Source organism: Nerophis ophidion, linkage group LG11 (genome assembly GCF_033978795.1).
Source record: "Nerophis ophidion isolate RoL-2023_Sa linkage group LG11, RoL_Noph_v1.0, whole genome shotgun sequence".
Classification (NCBI taxonomy): Eukaryota; Metazoa; Chordata; class Actinopteri; order Syngnathiformes; family Syngnathidae; genus Nerophis; species Nerophis ophidion.
Genome location: NC_084621.1, coordinates 54,011,219 through 54,029,536, shown reverse-complemented (window position 1 = coordinate 54,029,536; position 18,318 = coordinate 54,011,219). Strand labels below are relative to the sequence as shown.

General features: G+C 38.8%; 1 protein-coding gene across 3 annotated transcripts in view; it reads right to left on the bottom strand.

The window, feature by feature from the left end:
- Window positions 1-8,716, bottom strand: part of washc5 (WASH complex subunit 5) — a 28,700-nt gene extending 19,984 nt beyond the window's left edge. The window contains exons 1-9 of one of the 3 annotated variants that reach the window (XM_061916251.1): window positions 8,543-8,716; window positions 6,226-6,436; window positions 5,949-6,094; window positions 3,640-3,724; window positions 3,341-3,441; window positions 3,059-3,251; window positions 2,821-2,973; window positions 2,604-2,717; window positions 98-269 (exon numbers count right to left, since the gene is read on the bottom strand). In XM_061916251.1, coding sequence (XP_061772235.1) covers window positions 98-269; window positions 2,604-2,717; window positions 2,821-2,973; window positions 3,059-3,251; window positions 3,341-3,441; window positions 3,640-3,724; window positions 5,949-6,094; window positions 6,226-6,411 — 1,150 coding nt within the window. In that variant the 5' untranslated portion in view covers window positions 6,412-6,436; window positions 8,543-8,716. Of the gene's footprint in view, window positions 1-97; window positions 270-2,603; window positions 2,718-2,820; window positions 2,974-3,058; window positions 3,252-3,340; window positions 3,442-3,639; window positions 3,725-5,948; window positions 6,095-6,225; window positions 6,437-7,101; window positions 7,131-8,184; window positions 8,350-8,542 lie in introns of those variants that run through there. The other 2 variants (XM_061916250.1, XM_061916252.1) reach the window with 2 other exon arrangements.
- Window positions 8,717-18,318: the final 9,602 nt, after the last annotated feature.

The following is an 18,318-nucleotide window of genomic DNA, read 5'->3' as shown; positions in this document are numbered from 1 at the left end:
TATTTTTCTAAAACGCCATAGGAGTATCTATTTTTAAGCAATATTGGAATATCTTGGATGTTGGCCAAAGGTCGGAAGGTAAAAAGGAGTTTCTTACCTGACTCTGCAGAGTGCAGCATTAGCCAGCGAATAGCAACGTTGCAGTTCCTTAGACAGTTTAGCAGTTTGGGAATGTTGTCTAAAATGATCTCCTCCCGAAGGAAACCTTCCTTCAGCAACTGCTGCACCTGAGGCCGCAGACTCTCCATGCTTGTGGCATAACGGCTCGCCTAAACACATGTCAGTCGTCGGTGAAAACATACTTCCCTTACTGTATTGACACATTGGGGAGAACGAGGTTGGTTGTCACGCTAATCAAGTTTGCCCCCAGAGGGCGATATCCCTCAATTTATGGTGTTGAAATGTAAGGAATTGGGATCAAAGCTGCGGACATCGTCTTCTTTGGCAAGCTGGCTGAGCTTGATGTGTGACGACCTTTTTGTGTTTTTCATATGAATTATAACTACTCAGTTATTCAGTATTTTTTTTTTAGGTTTTGGTATAACGTTACTTTTAAAAAATGTAAAAGGAACGTATAGTTATTAGTGAACAATCTAGTTGCTGCACGATTATTAGCCTTGACGCTAACAAAAAAACAGTTGGGGTTCTTTGTCACATTTTCCGGGGTTGAAATGTCCTTCCTGTTCTTGTTTCTTGCTGATTTTGTTGTGTTAAGATTCATTGAGTTATGTATTTGTCAACTTGCAATTTTTAATAATTCCTCTTAAAATAACCATCCCATTCACAGGGATGGTTGTCACTATGTGTCAGGTTTGGGATGTTCTGATCAGGGTTTTATGCTGCCGATTCCGACACCGATCATCCATAAGTGAAATCGGCCAGTACTAACACTGATCACATGTATTAAGTGCAACACTTCGTTTACATTATTTTGGATCAATGCTATTGACAGTTTAACAACATCAAAACAATAGTTAAACTAGTAATGTATTCTGTTTTGTTACATACAATTGTTTCAGCAATACAAAGTTAATAATACACAATAACTAAACAAAAGCAAAAACTACTATCTATTACTCTTTTATATAATTTGGTTTTTAACCTCAAAGTCCTCTTGTGGCCAGTGAATTATTCCCTGAATCTGTAAACATTAACAAAAAGAACAACATAAATATTTATTTTTAAATAAAACCGTATATCTAAGCCAGTGTTTTTCAACCACTGCGCCGCGGCACATTAGTGTGCTGTGAGATATTGTCTGGTGTGCCATGGGAAACTATGCAACTTCACCTAATTGGCCCAAAAATTATATTTTGCAAATCAATAATTCCATTCATTTTCTACCGCTTGTCCCTTTCGGGGTCACGGGGGGTGCTGGAGTCTATCTTAGCTGCATTCGGGCGAAGGTGGCGTACACCCTGGACAAGTTGCAAATCAATAATTATAATCTGTAAATAATGTTCCGTTGCTGTGTAAAACTTGGCAGGGTAACCAAATAATACTCCATGTCAGTAGGTGGCAGCAGGTAGTTAATTGCTTTGTAAAAGTCGGAATGTGTCGGGTGAGATGAGGATGGTTTGTTATTATGCAGACAACAGCGGGAGGCAGCGTGCAGGTAAAAAGATAAGTAATGCTTAAACCAAAAATAAACAAAAGGGAAATAAAAAGGAAAAGGCAATGGCAATGCAAAATGAAAGTAAAACTGAACTGGCTACAAAGTAAACGAAAACAGAATTCTGGACGACAGCAAAAACTTACTGCGTCCACAATGTACATCCGTACATAACATGACAATCAACAATGTCCACACAAAGAAGGATAGCAACAACGTAAATAGCTTTAGTTGCACAACACAAAGCAGGAGCGCGGAATAGCGCTCAAAGGAAGACATAAAACTGCTACAGGAAAACAACAACAAAACAGGAAGGGCCACCAAAATAACAGCACAAGACAAGAAGTAAAGCACTACACCCAGGAAAACGCCAACAAACTCAAAATAAGGCATGACGACCTGGTGGAGTTTAATTTTTAAACGTTTTCTGCTGGTGGTGTGCCTCCGGATTTTTTCATGAAAAAAAGTTCCTTGCCTCAAAAAAGGTTGAAAAACACTGATCTAAGCAATCTAATGTCAATAATATACTGACATCAACTTTGGTATCGACACCACCAATATATGGATTGATACTCCGTCCTTTTATGTGTCGTGTACTGACTGTGAGAATGCTGACACACCAACAGTTGCTGTTATATTATCCTCTCTCTAGACTCTAGTTGATCTACTGGTTCATTACATGTTAATAGCTGCTTAGTATTTGCTGTAACGCCGTTCCATCTGCACTTCTTAAAGTTTACTAATCACTAATTTCTTCTATAGTTTCTAGCGAGGTTAGCAGCTAGCTTAGCGATTAGCGTGCCTGCTCCTGGCTTGTTCTCAGTGTGTAACATGTTTAGCCTCAACCTCCAGTGATAATGTTAAAACCAACCCAGTTCTCCTCTCCATCTAAAGTTGAACTGATGAACCATCTTTATGACAATATATATTTGTATTTGCCAGTACCTATATGTAATTGAATATGTGAAGAACATCTCTGGTATTGTTGTACCTGCTCTTTGATGTTTGCCGATTCCAAAGTGTAGTTAAGAGCTATTTTTGCAGCCTTGTAAGGTTCCCAGGCGTCCACCAGATTCACTGTGATTCCCATGTATATACTGATAACCTGGAATGATATGGATTAGGGATTAGTGTCAGTAAATGATTATGACGTTTCACTTCTTTATACTGTGCAGATCATGTCTTATATAATTGTTTCAGAGTCCTACCCAGTTATCAGGGAAATACTTGTCCACTATCTCACGCATTTTGGCCTGCTGGGTTTGAAGTATGGATGGGCTGAAGTAAAGGCAAACATACAGCATGGCGGCCTGGTTAGCCAGCGCCGTACTACGATGTTCTGGTAGAGGGTAGGCAGACACCTTTAGAGGTGAAAAAAAGAGAGAACGGTTTTAGAACGGACCAACCTCAAATATCTCCTATCACTAACACTTCCATGTTTCTGACTTGGTTGTATAGATCATCAGAGCGCAGTCTCCCGATGACCATGCTAATAAAGGTGTCACTGATGGGAACCCTCTGAAAGTAGCTCTCTGGGTAGTTGGCTGGTCGTTTGGCACCGGGCTGGCTAGAGAAACCGGTGCTGCGTAGGAGTTTGCAGATGTCATCCATGTTGGAGTCTGCTGAAGATCTTGCAGCACTGAATAAAAAAATACATATGGAGGATTCAAGTTCATTTTTGGGTCATGGAGCTCATTGCCTGTGGGAGTGCGTGAGATAAGAACCTACCTGTATCGATAATAGGAAACAAGCATTCTCTCCCGAACCTCTCCTTCAATTTTTTGGTCGATAACCAGCAACATCACGCCATACAAGTAGAGAGCCTCACACTGAGTAGGGGAAACAATGCTATGCATCAAATTCTCTTCTTCAGAATCTTTCCTAATAGTTCTTAGGCTAGCGATGGAAATTAGGTTGAAAAGAGTTTCTAAGATTTTTCAATGTAAACTCAGCTACAAAAACAGTGTAAGTCATCAAGTCAAAGTTGCTGTAAAGTTACAATGACTGTAAATGTATTGTTCACTAACCAGTAGTTGTTTTCCATCCTCGTTCAGAAGCACAGTCTCAAGAGTTTGCTGAATATAAACACCTTCATGCAGGTCATCCAAGTATCTGGAGAGAAAATGACTGATGGATGTAGACATTCTGGAGTTTGTGGATTTTACAAGAGACCGATCAGGAGTGACATTTAGGCCATTTAATTTTAAACTGCTCCATTATCTGCACAATAGAGATTGGCGATATGGCCTAAAATATATATCGCAATATATATTGCAGCCTCCTGCGATGACGATACATATCACGATGATATCACAATATTTGACATTTAAATTATAATTAAAATATTTCAAAACGGGTTCAAAAGGCACTTAATTTGGCTGCTGAAGAATTTTGTAACATATTGTGTAAGTTCCGGTTGTATTATTTTATCAAAACAAATATTGATCTGTTTGCTAATTTACTGTTAATATGTGGTTACTTACTACATACTTTGATGTAACATGGTTCTGGCTACACTTCTGTTAAAATGTAATAAACACTTATTCTTCTGTTGTTTGATACTTTACATTAGTTTTGGGTGATATTGTACTACAATTTGGGGTATTGGTCATACCAATGCTGATACTTAAATGCTGATACATGATTTAAGAATTACATTTAGATCCCAACTATAATCAGACAAAAACACAGGTTGAAGATCCATCCATCATCTTCCGCTTATCCGAGGTCGGGTCGCGGGGGCAGAAGCCCAAGCAGGGAAGCCCAGACTTCCCTCTCCCCAGCCACTTCGTCTAGCTCTTCCCGGGGGATCCCGAGGCGTTCCCAAGCCAGCCAGGAGACATAGTCTTCCCAACGTGTCCTGGGTCTTCCCCGTGGCCTCCTACTGGTTGGACGTGCCCTAAACACCTCCCTATGGAGGCGTTCGGGTGGCATCCTGACCATGCCCGAGCAACCTCATCTGGCTCCTCTCGATGTGGAGGAGCAGCGGCTTTACTTTGAGTTCCTCCCGGACGGCAGAGCTTCTCACCCTATCTCTAAGGGAGAGCCCCCCACCCGGCAGAGGAAACTCATTTCAGCCACTTGTACCCGTGATCTTATCCTTTCGGTCATGACCCAAAGCTCATGACCATAGGTGAGGATGGGAACGTAAATCGACCGGTAAATTGAGAGCTTTGCCTTCCGGCTCAGCTCCTTCTTCACCACAACAGATCGTTACAACGTCCGCATTAATGAAGGTTGAAGATGTAATAATATAAATACATATTTTTATATATTCATTATTATTTCCTTATCCCCTTTTATTTTGAGCAAAATAAATTCAAAAGTTCAAAATAACTTCAGGAAAAACTACTGTTGCCTCTGATTTAAATTTGGGATGTTCCGATCAGGGTTTTATGCTGCCGATTCCATGATTGAGATCGGCTGATACCAATACCATTAACAGTACACATTTTAAATGTATTTACGGTGAATGCCATTGACAGTTTAACAATATCAACACAATATTTAAACCAGTTAATTATTTAATTTCTATGAGTGTAATATGTTCATCCTTATCCTGCAGTGATTACGGTACTTGATAATTATACTTAAGATACAAAGAAATGAGTGGTGATTATTATTAGCTTAGGAGCGGCTCCACACTGTGTATGGAGACACATAATTAGCTGCTAGCTACTGGTGGGCCAGGGGACCAAAAATAATTACAATGCCAGCCAAAGGGGATGGGCGTTTTGCGATTGGCATTAAAATGCATTATTCCGCAGTAGCGATCGTGAAAATGGCCGATACTGATTGGCAACCGATCGATCGGCATATCCCTGATTTAAATCTTTTTTTTTGCCATTAAAGCCCTCCTGTGCCAATAAACTCATTTCCTGAGTGAGTAAACAATAACAAAAACGACAAAAACAGTGTATGTGATGGTACAGAATGTTGATCTAATCACTGCATTATCGACTATTTACAGATAATTTGTATCTTTACTGTCCCTATATGTATTGATTCCCTCCTGCCCTCCTTGTTTACATTCAAGAGCTCTAGCTTAGCCGTTAGCATGACATGTTATATATTTCTAAAACGTGTAGTGTAGCATGTTTAGCTATGCCTTGTCCTCCTTGTAAGAAACATAGTATATCTGCCGCATTGGAGGCTAGGATTAGTGACTCGAGATGTGGAGGGACATTAGCTGCTTGCCTTCGCCATCGTACATCGTCTAAAATGCACAATCATAAACTGTAATTGTAAACTTACAATAAATAGTAAACTGCAAAATACATTTCACAATCATGATTTAGAAAAAGCCGTAAAATCTAACGACCAAGTGCAATTTTACCTGTTTAGATCCACTATGTATTTATGTACGCTTTCAAAAGCTAGGTAGAATCTCGAAAGAATCTCAATATTGTTCTCTCTAAACTCTTCATCCAGGTCCTGAAGTTCGGGTTTGGCCTCGAGCTTCCCCTCATAATACTCCGGGCCCTGGGGAAGGATGATTAGTTTGCATGTGAAAAAAGAACAACAGGTAATTAACACAAACATTGGCAATTACTGCACTGTAGTAAAATATGTTTCTAATAAACCAAAAAGGCCCACTCAGAGGTTATACATACTTTAAAGTAGCTGAAGTCACAAATAATGTCTCCATATTTCAGCTGCTCAGTCTTGTCTTTGAGCCTGAAAACTGCAGGAATGAAATCTGAGAGGCGCAGGAGCTCAGCAATGATGGCATTTCCCCTGGAGACTATCCTGAGGATGGCCTGGCCGCACAAGTTGTTCTCTGCCAAGAAGTCCACCATAGTGGATGAAGAGGAGGAGCCACACCTGTGGACAGGTAGACAGGATATTTGAATGAAGTACTAAATCACAGAGCAAGGTTAGAGTGTCCACCCTGAGATCGGTAGGTTGTGAGTTGTGAGTCATACCAAAGACTATAAAAATGGTACCCATTAACTCCCTGCTTGACACTCAGCAGGGTTTGAATTCGGAGTTAAAGGCCTACTGAAATGAGATTTTCTTATTTAAATGGGGATAGCAGGTCCATTCTATGTGTCATACTTGATCATTTCGCGATATTGTCATATTTTTGCTGAAATGATTTAGTAGAGAACATCGACGATAAAGTTCGCAATTTTGGGTCGCTAACAGAAAAGCTCTGCCTTTACCGGATGTCGCAGACGATGACGTCACGTGTTGAGGGCTCCTCACATCCTCACATTGTTTTTAATGGGAGCCTCCAACAAAATGAGCTTTTCAGACCAAGAAAACGACAATTTCCCCATTAATTTGAGCGATGATGAAAGATTCGTGTTTGAGGATATTGATAGCGACAGACTAGAAAAAAAATGTAAATAAAAAAATCTAGTAAAAAAAAAACGTGATTGCATTGAGACGGATTCAGATGTTTTTAGACACATTTACTAGGATAATTCTGGGAAATTCCTTATCTTTCTATTGTGTTGCTAGTGTTTTAGTGACTTTAATAGTACCTGCTAGTTGGAAGGCTGTATCCACGGGTGTCATGAGGCCAGTGTCTGATGGAAGTCGACAGCAGCTGTACGGACGGCACAAGCTCAGCTGATCTCCGGTAAGTGACGACTTTTTACCACAATTTTCTCACCGAAAACTGCTGGTTGACATTTGGTCGGGATCCATTTTCGCTTGACCGCTCTGATCCATGGTAAAGTTTCACCTCCGGGGATTTTAAACAAGGAATCAACGTGTGTTTGTGTGGCTAAAGGCTAAAGCTTCCCAACTCCATCTTTCTACTTTGACTTCTCCATTATTAATTGAACAAATTGCAAAAGATTCAGCAACACAGATGTCCAAAATACTTAGTAGTTACGCGGTTAAAGCAGACGACTTTTAGCTGTGTGTGTGCGCAGCGCTAATATTTCCTAACAGTCCGTGACGTCACGCGTACACGCCAGCATTCCGTGATGTTTTCAACAGGAGATTTCGCAGGAAATTTAAAATTGCAATTTAGTAAACTAAAAAGGCCGTATTGGCATGTGTTGCAATGTTCATATTTCATCATTGATATATAAACTATCAGACTGCGTGGTCGGTAGTAGTGGGTTTCAGTAGGCCTTTAAATCACCAAAAATGATTCCCGGGGGCGGCCACCACTGCTGCTCACTGCTCTCCTCACTTCCCAAGGGGTGATCAAGGATGATGGGTCAAATGCAGAGGATAGTTTCACCACACATGGTGTGTGTGACAATCATTGTTACATTAATTATTTAACAATACACATTGCTGAGTCGCGTGTATTACATGTAACTACAAATATGACGATTTCTCTCTATGGTGGTACTGTTGACAGAGGTATCGAATGTATTAATTCAACACGTTATTTGTTATCATTTTTCGAGCAACCTTTAATTACATGCAGCGCTGTCCTCATCTAAACTCGTTCCCGAAATAAAATAATGTAAAGTAAATGTTACATAGTCGTAGCATAGCCAGTCCTTCATTGTCATGCTAATGTTAGCACATACTGTATGTTTGATACTATTATTCTCATTCCTGCACATAAAAACACATACCCAAACTACTCGTAGGCCACCTACCTTTGAATGTGTTCGTGGTTCAATACAAATTGACAAATAACGTCGTAATGTTTAATTAGAACTTGTGCCTTCGATATTTTTTCTTCACTGTTTACTTCCTCATGACCAACCACGTGACTCCGCCGCTGGGTGCGTTTGATTCATCGCACACGGGCGCGCAGGAAACGAACAAACAAATGTGGGGCTGTCGTGTCACGAGAAATGTCGATATTTGGTACATTTCCAATCATTACAACGTACAAATTATACATGCTGAAACCTATGGATATTCGGTGGGTTAGGGGGTCAACTCTATTTAAGCGGGTTCTATTGGAAATTCACCGTTAGATCCGTTAGATGGCGAAAGAGATTCACTCACTGTGTCCTCGCTTGCTTATTTCTTGCTGCCTGACATCACTTGCTGCGTAAATGTGCTCTCCTGGCTCCGCTGACAGTATTTTGCTTGCGTTAATTAAGTAATGACAATATTTCAAATTCAATTAATCGCAAAGGTCACGTGTGTTAAATTCAGAATATAAACTGTCAATCGTTCATACGTTGTGCACCAAATTGCGCATGCGCATTGAGGTAACATAATAATTTGATACGGTGGCTGAGAGGGGGGAAAGCTAGGCGAGTTCCAAACGCTTTAACATCCATCCATCCATCCATTTCTACCGCTTATTCCCTTTTGGGGTCGCGGGGGGCGCTGGCGCCTATCTCAGCTTTAACACAGAAGTTATTAAAGAAATTTAATAGGCAAATTATATGCAAATTAAAAAACGCGAATTTTGCTAAAAATTTGCTATGTACATTTTTTGTTGTTGACATATACTATGGCAAAACTATGCAAACTCTATACGTTTGACACCAAACTGCTACTTAGAAAATATAAAAAAAACAAAGGGCCTGATCTACTAAGAATCTTGTCAGATCTTTGTAAGATACATAATAACAAGTGTGAAATGACGTGCGCAAAATACAAGAATGCATGTAGTGGGTGTGTGGCCGGTGATCATGCTTGCCAACCCTCCCGGATTTTCCGGGAGACTCCCGGAATTCAGTGCCTCTCCTGAAAACCTCCCGGAAGAAATTTTCTCCCGAAAATCTCCCGAAATTCAGCAGGAGCTGGAGGCCACGCCCCCCCAAACCCGGTCATACACAAGCAGTGAGCTGACAGAGACAAAAATAGACGCACAAAACAACACAAAAACGAACAGCGCTGACAGCGAGAGAGGGCAGGGCAAAGCACACACTGGTGCCATCTTCTGGGAACTCAGAAGTGACGTTACTCAAATAGTGAAAGGTAAGTGTTGTTTTTTTTTTGTAACCAGCAAGCACCGTACAGTTAGTAGAACAACTGTGTTTTTATTACTGTGTATTTGATAGGTGCCGTCTGAAATTCAACTATTTATATTATTTATATAAATAATAAAATAAATATATATAGCTAGAATTCACTGAAAGTTAAGTATTTCATACATATATATATATCTATATATATATAGATATATATATACACCAACCAACCAATGTTCATTTATATGGCCCTAAATCACTAGTGTCTCAAAGAGCTGCACAAACCACAAAAGGGCAAGGAAAACTCACACCCAGTGGGACGTCGGTGACAATGATGACCCAGTGGGACGGTGACAATGATGACTATGAGAACCTTGGAGAGGACCACATATGTGGGCAAACCCCCCCCCCCCCCCCCCCCCCCCCCCCCTTGTAGGGGACCGAAAGCATATCACATGTGGAATTCAAGGAAAAGCGGAAGTTTTTGCAATGTTTAGCTTAAACACGTGGACTGTTTTGACATTGTATTGTACATATTTTTTTCGGACATTTTAAAAGAAGAAGAAAAAATATATATATATAAATAATGAAACAAAATGATAACATAACATTGCAGTTTCACATTGTAATAGTAGTTTGGGAGAATGTCATGTGGTCCGATAAAACCAAAATATAACTTTTTGGTATAAACTCAACTCGTCGTGTTTGGAGGAAGAATACTGAGTTGCATCCCAAGAAAACCATACGTACTGTGAAGCATGGGGGTGGAAATTTCATGCTTTGGGGCTGTTTTTCTGCTAAGGGGACAGGACGAATAATTTGTGTTAAGGAAAGAATGAGAATGAGAGCTTTGAAGATGAAACGTGACCTATAGTAATCGTTTGACCTCTGTTATTGCTAACAAAGGTTATATTACAAAGTATTGAGTTTAATTTTTGTTATTGACCAAATACTGGTTTTCCACCATAATTTACAAATAAATTATTTAACAATTCTACGATGTTAATTCCTTGATTTTTTTTTGCATTCTGTCTCTCGCAGTTGGGGTGTACCTATGGTGAAAATTGCAGACCGCTGTCGTCATTTTGGGTGGGGGAACTTGCACAATCGGTGGCTGACTAGATACTTTTTCGCCCCACTGTATACACATATATATATATATATATATATATATATATATATATATATATATATATATATATATATATATATATATATATATATGTATATATATATATATATATTTGTGTATGTGTATATATATATATATATATATGTTTGTGTATGTGTATATATATATATGTTTGTGTATGTATATATATATATATATATATATATATATATATATTTGTGTATGTATATACGTGTATATGTATATATATGTATGTGTGTATATATGTGTATATGTATACATATATATATATGTGTATATGTATACATATATATATATGTGTATATGTATATATGTGTGTGTATATATATATATATATATGGGTGTATATATATGTATATGTATATATATATATATTATATATATATATATGTATGTATTTGCATATGTATGTATATATACGTATATATATATGTGTGTGTGTATATATATATATATATATATATATATATATATACATATATATATATATATGTATATATATATATATATATATATATATGAGATCAGTTTAAGAAACTGTTCAAACATAGTGGTTACAAAGTTCAAGGAAGAGGAATACTGATAAAAATCTATATAGAACCTTATTGATGAATGACACAATCTATCATACAGTAAATTAACTACCTATTCTTATGAGCTGTATTGATAGTTATTTATTCATTCATTTGTTGCTTTGTTTAAGATCAAAAAGGAAGTGAACAATTGTGTTTAAAATTATTCTTAGGAAATTTATTAAAGGAAACAAATATAGTAATGCTGCAGGACAAGCTCTGCTTTTTCCACTATATATATATATATATATATATATATATATATATATATATATATATATATATATATATATATATATATATATATATATATGAAATACTCGAGTTGGTGAATTGGCTGTAAATATACACCCCTCCCCTCTTAACCACACCCCCAAACCACACCTCCGCCCCACCCCCCACCTCCCAAAAAATCGGAGGTCTCAAGGTTGGCAAGTATGCAGGTGATCCACTAAGCCTGTGTGTACATCGATTGAATGAGACTTTAATTAGTAGATTTCACAGTACAGTACATTTTCCGTACAATTGACCATTAAATGGTAACAACCGAATACGTTTTTCAACTTGTTTAAGTCGGGGTCCACGTTAATCAATTCATAGTAACCATGATACAGGCTGTCACCATGGATACACTCATTTCCCTCAACATTTAGGACATCATCTGGTCCAACCTGTGGTATGTCGTCAAGTTGTTGACATGCGCCACACAAATAATGTGTAACACCTCTTCTAGGATATATTAATGCACAATCTAGATAACAGAACTTACTTTCAGCACGCTGAAGGTGCGCTCTGGGAGCCGCTATGGTGTTGTGATGATGCGTCTGGAATTATCCAGCTGCAAGAAAATGCATATTGCAAGACGTTTTTTTTTCATATAGGTGATATAATATATTTCATATAAACTAACATAATTTAAAAATAGCCAGTAGACACCAAAAGGAATACATTTGTTTTAATCAGCCTTTGTTTTAAGTCAACCAGCAGATATAAAATTATGCAATTATTTTGCTGAATACACAATGTGGCTAACGTTTTTATTTCTGACAGTCCCAACATGTTGATACGCACACAGACGGAATATTCTCTCTGTACATTGTCTGTCTTTGCAGCGTGATCGCCTCCTTTCTCACAGCCATTTTTATAATTGTGCAAAATTGCACAAACATTCCAGAAGTGTTAAATAAAGATGCAAAAAAGTAACAGCAGAATAGTTTTAGCCTTGACAAATGATTTAAAAAAAATTATTTAAAAAAAGATAACTCACTTTGCGAGTTTTAAATGTTTAAATTTGCATCTCTGCCTCCCAGTATTGTGGGTGTTTTGATAACCGGCATATATTCTGCATATACATGAATACAGACACACTAAATGGATTGCGTTATATATTTTGCTCATTTAACAGGCGTAATCCTCTGCGCACGGGCCTAGTAGAGCAGCTTTGTGTGTGCTATCAAGTTTGAACAAGTTTTAATGCTTGCAAACCTTTAATAAATCAGGCCCAATATCTTTTATTTTAATGGAAATTTGGGAAATGCAAGTTGAATATAAAAGTATTATAAGCACTTCAAATAAATGAATACAACTATAACTAAATAATATATTCACCAAATTAAATAAGCAAATCAAATCAACACCAGATTTTCATGTTTTTTTGTTTGATTGATTGAAACTTTTATTAGTAGATTGCACAGTCCAGTACATATTCCGTACAATTGACCCCTAAATGGTAACAGCCGAATAAGTTTTTCAACTTGTTTAAGTCAGGGTCCACGTTAATCAATTCATGGTAGGGAATTAGCACATTGCAGTTATGAAATGTGCAAGAAAATATACAATATTTTAAAGTATGTCTACTTAAAGTGCATCCATTCTACAAAATTTGAGCAAAAATTGATGATGGATACACAATACTGGCATTATCATACTATACAACTGTATTTTCTAGTAGATTGTACATACAAAGGTTGTGTATTCATTGAGAAAAATGGAGTTGTGTTGTAATATTGATGTTCAGAATGCTGGTGTCTGTGAATACATCTCACACTCTTCCTGAATGTGATTGGTGGATGATGAAAAAGAGTTGTGTGTGTTGGTATGGAGAGCGACAAACAAATGTGTGTGCCAGTCTGCAGAATTCCCAAAAACAGGACTCCAATAGTATCATCCCATCTCACTCTAAACCTAATGTTACCCCTTCCACACACACAGCCTTGGTATGTTTACATGCACTAAAAATAAAATCAGGGGTTTGTAAATCCATATGAGTTGGGAAATTTTTTTAGCTATAAATATAAACGGATTACAATGATTTGCAAATCCTTTTCAACCCATATTCAGTTGAATGCGCTACAAAGACAAGATATTTGATGTTCAAACTCATAAACTTTATTTTTTTTGCAAATAATAATTTACTTAGAATTTCTTGGCTGCAACACGTGCCAAAGTAGTTGGGAAAGGGTATGTTCACCACTGTGTTACATCACCTTTTCTTTTAACAACACTCAATAAATGTTTGGGAACTGAGGAAACTAATTGTTGAAGCTTTGAAAGTGGAATTATTTCCCATCCTTTTTTTATGTAGAGCTTCAGTCGTTCAACAGTCCGGGATCTCTGCTGTCGTATTTTACGCTTCATAATGGGCCACACATTTTCGATGGGGGACAGGTCTGGACTGCAGGCGGGCCAGGAAGGTACCCGCACTCTTTTTTTTGCCAAAGCCACGCTGTTGTAACACTTGTCTTGCTGAAATAAGCAGGGGCAACCATGATAAAGTTGCTTGGATGACAACATATGTTGCTCCAAAACCTGTATGGACCTTTCAGCATTAATGGTGCCTTCACAGATGTGTAAGTTACCCATGCCTTGGGCACTAATACACCCCCATACCATCACAGATGCTGGCTTTTAAACTTTGCGCTTATAACAATCTGGGTGGTTATTTTCCTCTTTGTTCCGGAGGACACACCACGTCCACAGTTTCCAAATATAATTGGAAATGTGGACTCGTCAGACCACAGAACACCTTTCCTCTTTGCATCAGTCCATCTTAGATGAGCTCGGGCCCAGCGAAGCCAGCGGCGTTCCTTGGTGTAGTTGATAAATGGGTTTTGCTTAGCATAGCAGAGTTTTAACTTGCACTTACAGATGTAGCAACCAACTGTAGTTACTGACAGTGGTTTTGTGACGTGTTCCTGAGCCCATGTAGTGATATCCTTTACACACTGATATCGGTTTTTGATGCAGTACCACCTGAGGGCTCAAAGGTCCTTAATATCATCGCTTATGTGCAGTGATTTCTCCAGATACTCTGAACCTTTTGATGATTTTACGGACTACAGATGGTAAAATCCCTAAATTCCTTGTAATAGCTCGTTGAGAAATGTTTTTCTAAACCTGTTCGACAATTTGCTTACAAGGTGGTGACCCTCACCCCATCCTTGTTTTTGAATTACTTAGCATTTCACGGAAGCTGCTTTTATACCCAATCATGGCACCCACCTGTTCCCAATTAGCTTGCACACCTGTGGGATGTTCCAAATAAGTGTTTGATGAGCATTCCTCAACTTTATCAGTATTTATTGCCACTTTTCCCAACTTCTTTGTCACGTGTTGATGGCATCAAATTCTAAAGTTAATGATTATTTGCACAAAAAAAATGTTTATCAGTTTGAACATCTAATATGTTGTCTTTGTAGCATATTCAACTGAATATGGGTTGAAAATTATTTGAAAACCATTGTATTCCGTTTATTTTTACATCTAACACAATTTCCCAACTCATATGAGTTGGGAAATTGTGTCAGACAATTTCCTAAATCACTACATGTAAGCGATGATATTACGGACTTTTGATCCCTCAGGCGGTACTGAATCAAAAACCGACATCAGTGTGTAAAGGATATCACAACATGCGCTCAGGAACACTTCATAAAACCACTGTCAGTAACTACAGTTGGTCGCTACATCTGTAAGTGCAAGTTAAAACTCTACTATGCAAAGCCAAACCCATTTATCAACAATATCCTGAAACGCCGCCGGCTTGGCTGGGCCCGAGCTCACCTAAGATGGACTGATGCAAAGTGGAAAGGTGTTCTGTGGTCTGACGAGTCCACAATTCAAATTATATTTGGAAACAGAGGACGTGGTGTTCTCCAGAAGAAAGAGGAAAATAACCATTCGGTTTGTTATAGGCGCAAATTGCAAAAGCCAGCATCTGTGATGGTATGGGGGTGTATTAGTGCCCAAGGCATGGGTAATTTACACATCTGTGAAGGCACCATTAATGCTGAATGGTCCATACAGGTTTTGGAGCAACATATGTGGTCATCCAAGCAACGTTATCATGGACGCCCCTGCATATGTCAGCAAGACAATGTCAAGCCACGTGTTACAACAGCGTGGTTTCGTCGTAAAAGAGTGCGGGTACTTTCCTGGCCCGCCTGCAGTCCAGACCTTTTCCCCATCGAAAATGTGTGGCGCATTATGAAGCGTAAAATACAACAGCGGAGACTCCGGACTGTTGAACGACTGAAGCTCTACATAAAACAAGAATAAGAAAGAATTCCACTTTCAAAGCTTCAACAACTAGTTTCCTCAGTTCCTAAACGTTTTTTGAGTGTTGTTAAAAGAAAAGGTGATGTAACACAGTGGTGAACATGCCCTTTCCCAACTACTTTGGCACGTGTTGCAGGCATGAATTTTTAAGTTAATTATTATTTGCAAAAAAAATTAAAGTTTATGAGTTTGAACATCAAATATCTTTTCTTTGTTGTGCATTCAATTGAATATGGGTTGAAAATGATTTGCAAATCATTGTATTCCGTTTATATTTACATCTAACACAATTTCCCAATTCACACGGAAACATGGTTTGTATAACTTACATATCTAGATGACAGAAAAAAATATATTTTATCCCTCCAAAATGCTTGGGGACCCATCACAACATACCCACTTCTTCCTCCACTTTGACAACCCTGAGTTTTGGACTGAGTGCTGCTGCTGGCGATAAAGTGTATAATGGTCATATGGTTGTTTGTTTCACCTATCCCCTCTCCGTGCTGAATAGCAATAATTTATTCCCGGTCTGCAGCATTTGGTTTTCAAAGCTTTTATTGGCCAAACATTTATATGACGAGCACTTAAAGTTATATTGTTTAACATACTGTATGTACAGAAGTTTCGCAGTGCAAAATGGTGGCGGGAAGATCAGAGCAATGACATTAAACGTCCCTCTTATCCGAGCCACTGCAGCGCCATCATTATTTCAATACATTTTACATTGAGGAAAGACAGACAGGCGCAATTTAGATTTGTAGCTGGCCTCCTCATTGTCCCGGCTGTCCACACACTACATACGGCGTCCCTGCGGCCGCTGTATTTATTACCCACTTACTATATCACACCAAGGTCACATTCTCAGAAGCACATGGGTAAGCTTTTGCGGGCTTCCTGGGAAGCATCATGAAGGGGTTTCACTAATCAGGTCTTTTACGACACACCTCCTCATTAACCTTCTGCCGCCTTAAGGGGGTTTCTCGTCTCGTTATCTCGATTGGTCTTTGTGGATCAGCTCACGCCGGGAAAAAAAACACTTACTCAAGATGGTATGCGATAATAAAATGAAACAGAGCATTTGTATGTGGGTGTTAAGTGTCAGCCAGGTCACATAAACCCTTTTCACTTAGCACACTGATGGACGAGTGACCAAGTTGTCTTCATTATGACTGCTCATTAAGAGCATTGACGTCCCACTTGTCATTCCCTGAGCGGCATTGACTGTTGGGCGGGGTAATTATCATTTGTCAGGCAGCCCATTGATCGAATAATGACCATCTCTTTGAATTAAAATAAATTCCCCAATCAAGCCTTTGAAAACTATTTTTGTAAAATAACAACAACAAAAAAGACTCAATGATGTACTTATCAGTCCCCAGCAGCTGTAAAATATTTTGAAAGGTTGCTACAGTACTGCTACAAGGATGTTTTCAAAACCAAGGTGCTTGAAATGTGTGGTTGCTAAGGTGAACTGGCAAATGCACACTTGTGCTTGAGATGTGCTTCAAGGCCTGTGTGCCCTTTATTACCCAGCAAGTTGACGGTGTTCAGCTTTGCCAGTGATTAAACCTTTTCATGGCCAGGAACTTTCACACCACTGTGAACCCATGCGAGGTGATTAGAGGAAGCTCCCTTTCTCGTGTGGTCCTTCTGCTATTCGGCCTCATTGATCTTTTTCCCAAGCTTGAAGTGAGCGCTGTGCACAGCAGGTGTGTCTTATTGGGATAAGAGACGATAAAAACTCCTCCTCACTCTTTTTCTCAATCACATGAAGCCTACCAGATTCTTGTGCTGCATGGTTTGTTTCGAAAGGTAAAAAAATCCACCAGTCTAACGTCAGCTATTTACAATTAGTTGCAAGAATGTTTCGTCAAACAAAATGTATCCATTCACTGTGATGAGATGGTGACTTGTCCAGGGTGTAAGAGCCTTCCGCCCGAATGCAGCTGAGATAGGTTCCTGCAACCCCCGCGACCACGAACGGGCCAAGCGGTAGAAAATGGATGGATAGATGGATGGATGGACATCCATTCAATAGGTGCCTTGGGTTTCATACTTTTTAACAGCAGTGGGCCAGTAAGGACTTCTCTGCAGGTCTAAAAACCATCAGAAGCACAGACCTACATTTACTTTAATAATTGTATTGATTTATTCCCAATGTTTTAGTATAGTATCTTCATTTTCTCTTGGCTGCACTACCTCCAGTACGTGCATGTTAAATTTTTTTTGGCCAATTAAATTTTAGCTTCTATGTGTTGCCATGTGAATGTAGTCTGCCAAGGACCTTCAAAGTCAGCAGTCCAGGCCCATGTCATTTAAACTGTAATAACAAAGGGGTTGTTTGGTTAACCAATCCGATTTTGGATTTACCTCACAGGGAAAACTAGCTAGTCCACTTTAATGTCAGCAGGTTCTATCCATAAAAGTTGTCCATAAAAGTTATGAGCAGAATCGGTGACAAAGGGCAACCCTCACTGGAAATGGGTCCAACTTACTGCAATGCGGACAAATCATAGATATTGATCATACAGGGAGCGGACAGCAACAGTCAGACAGTTCAATGCCTCATAC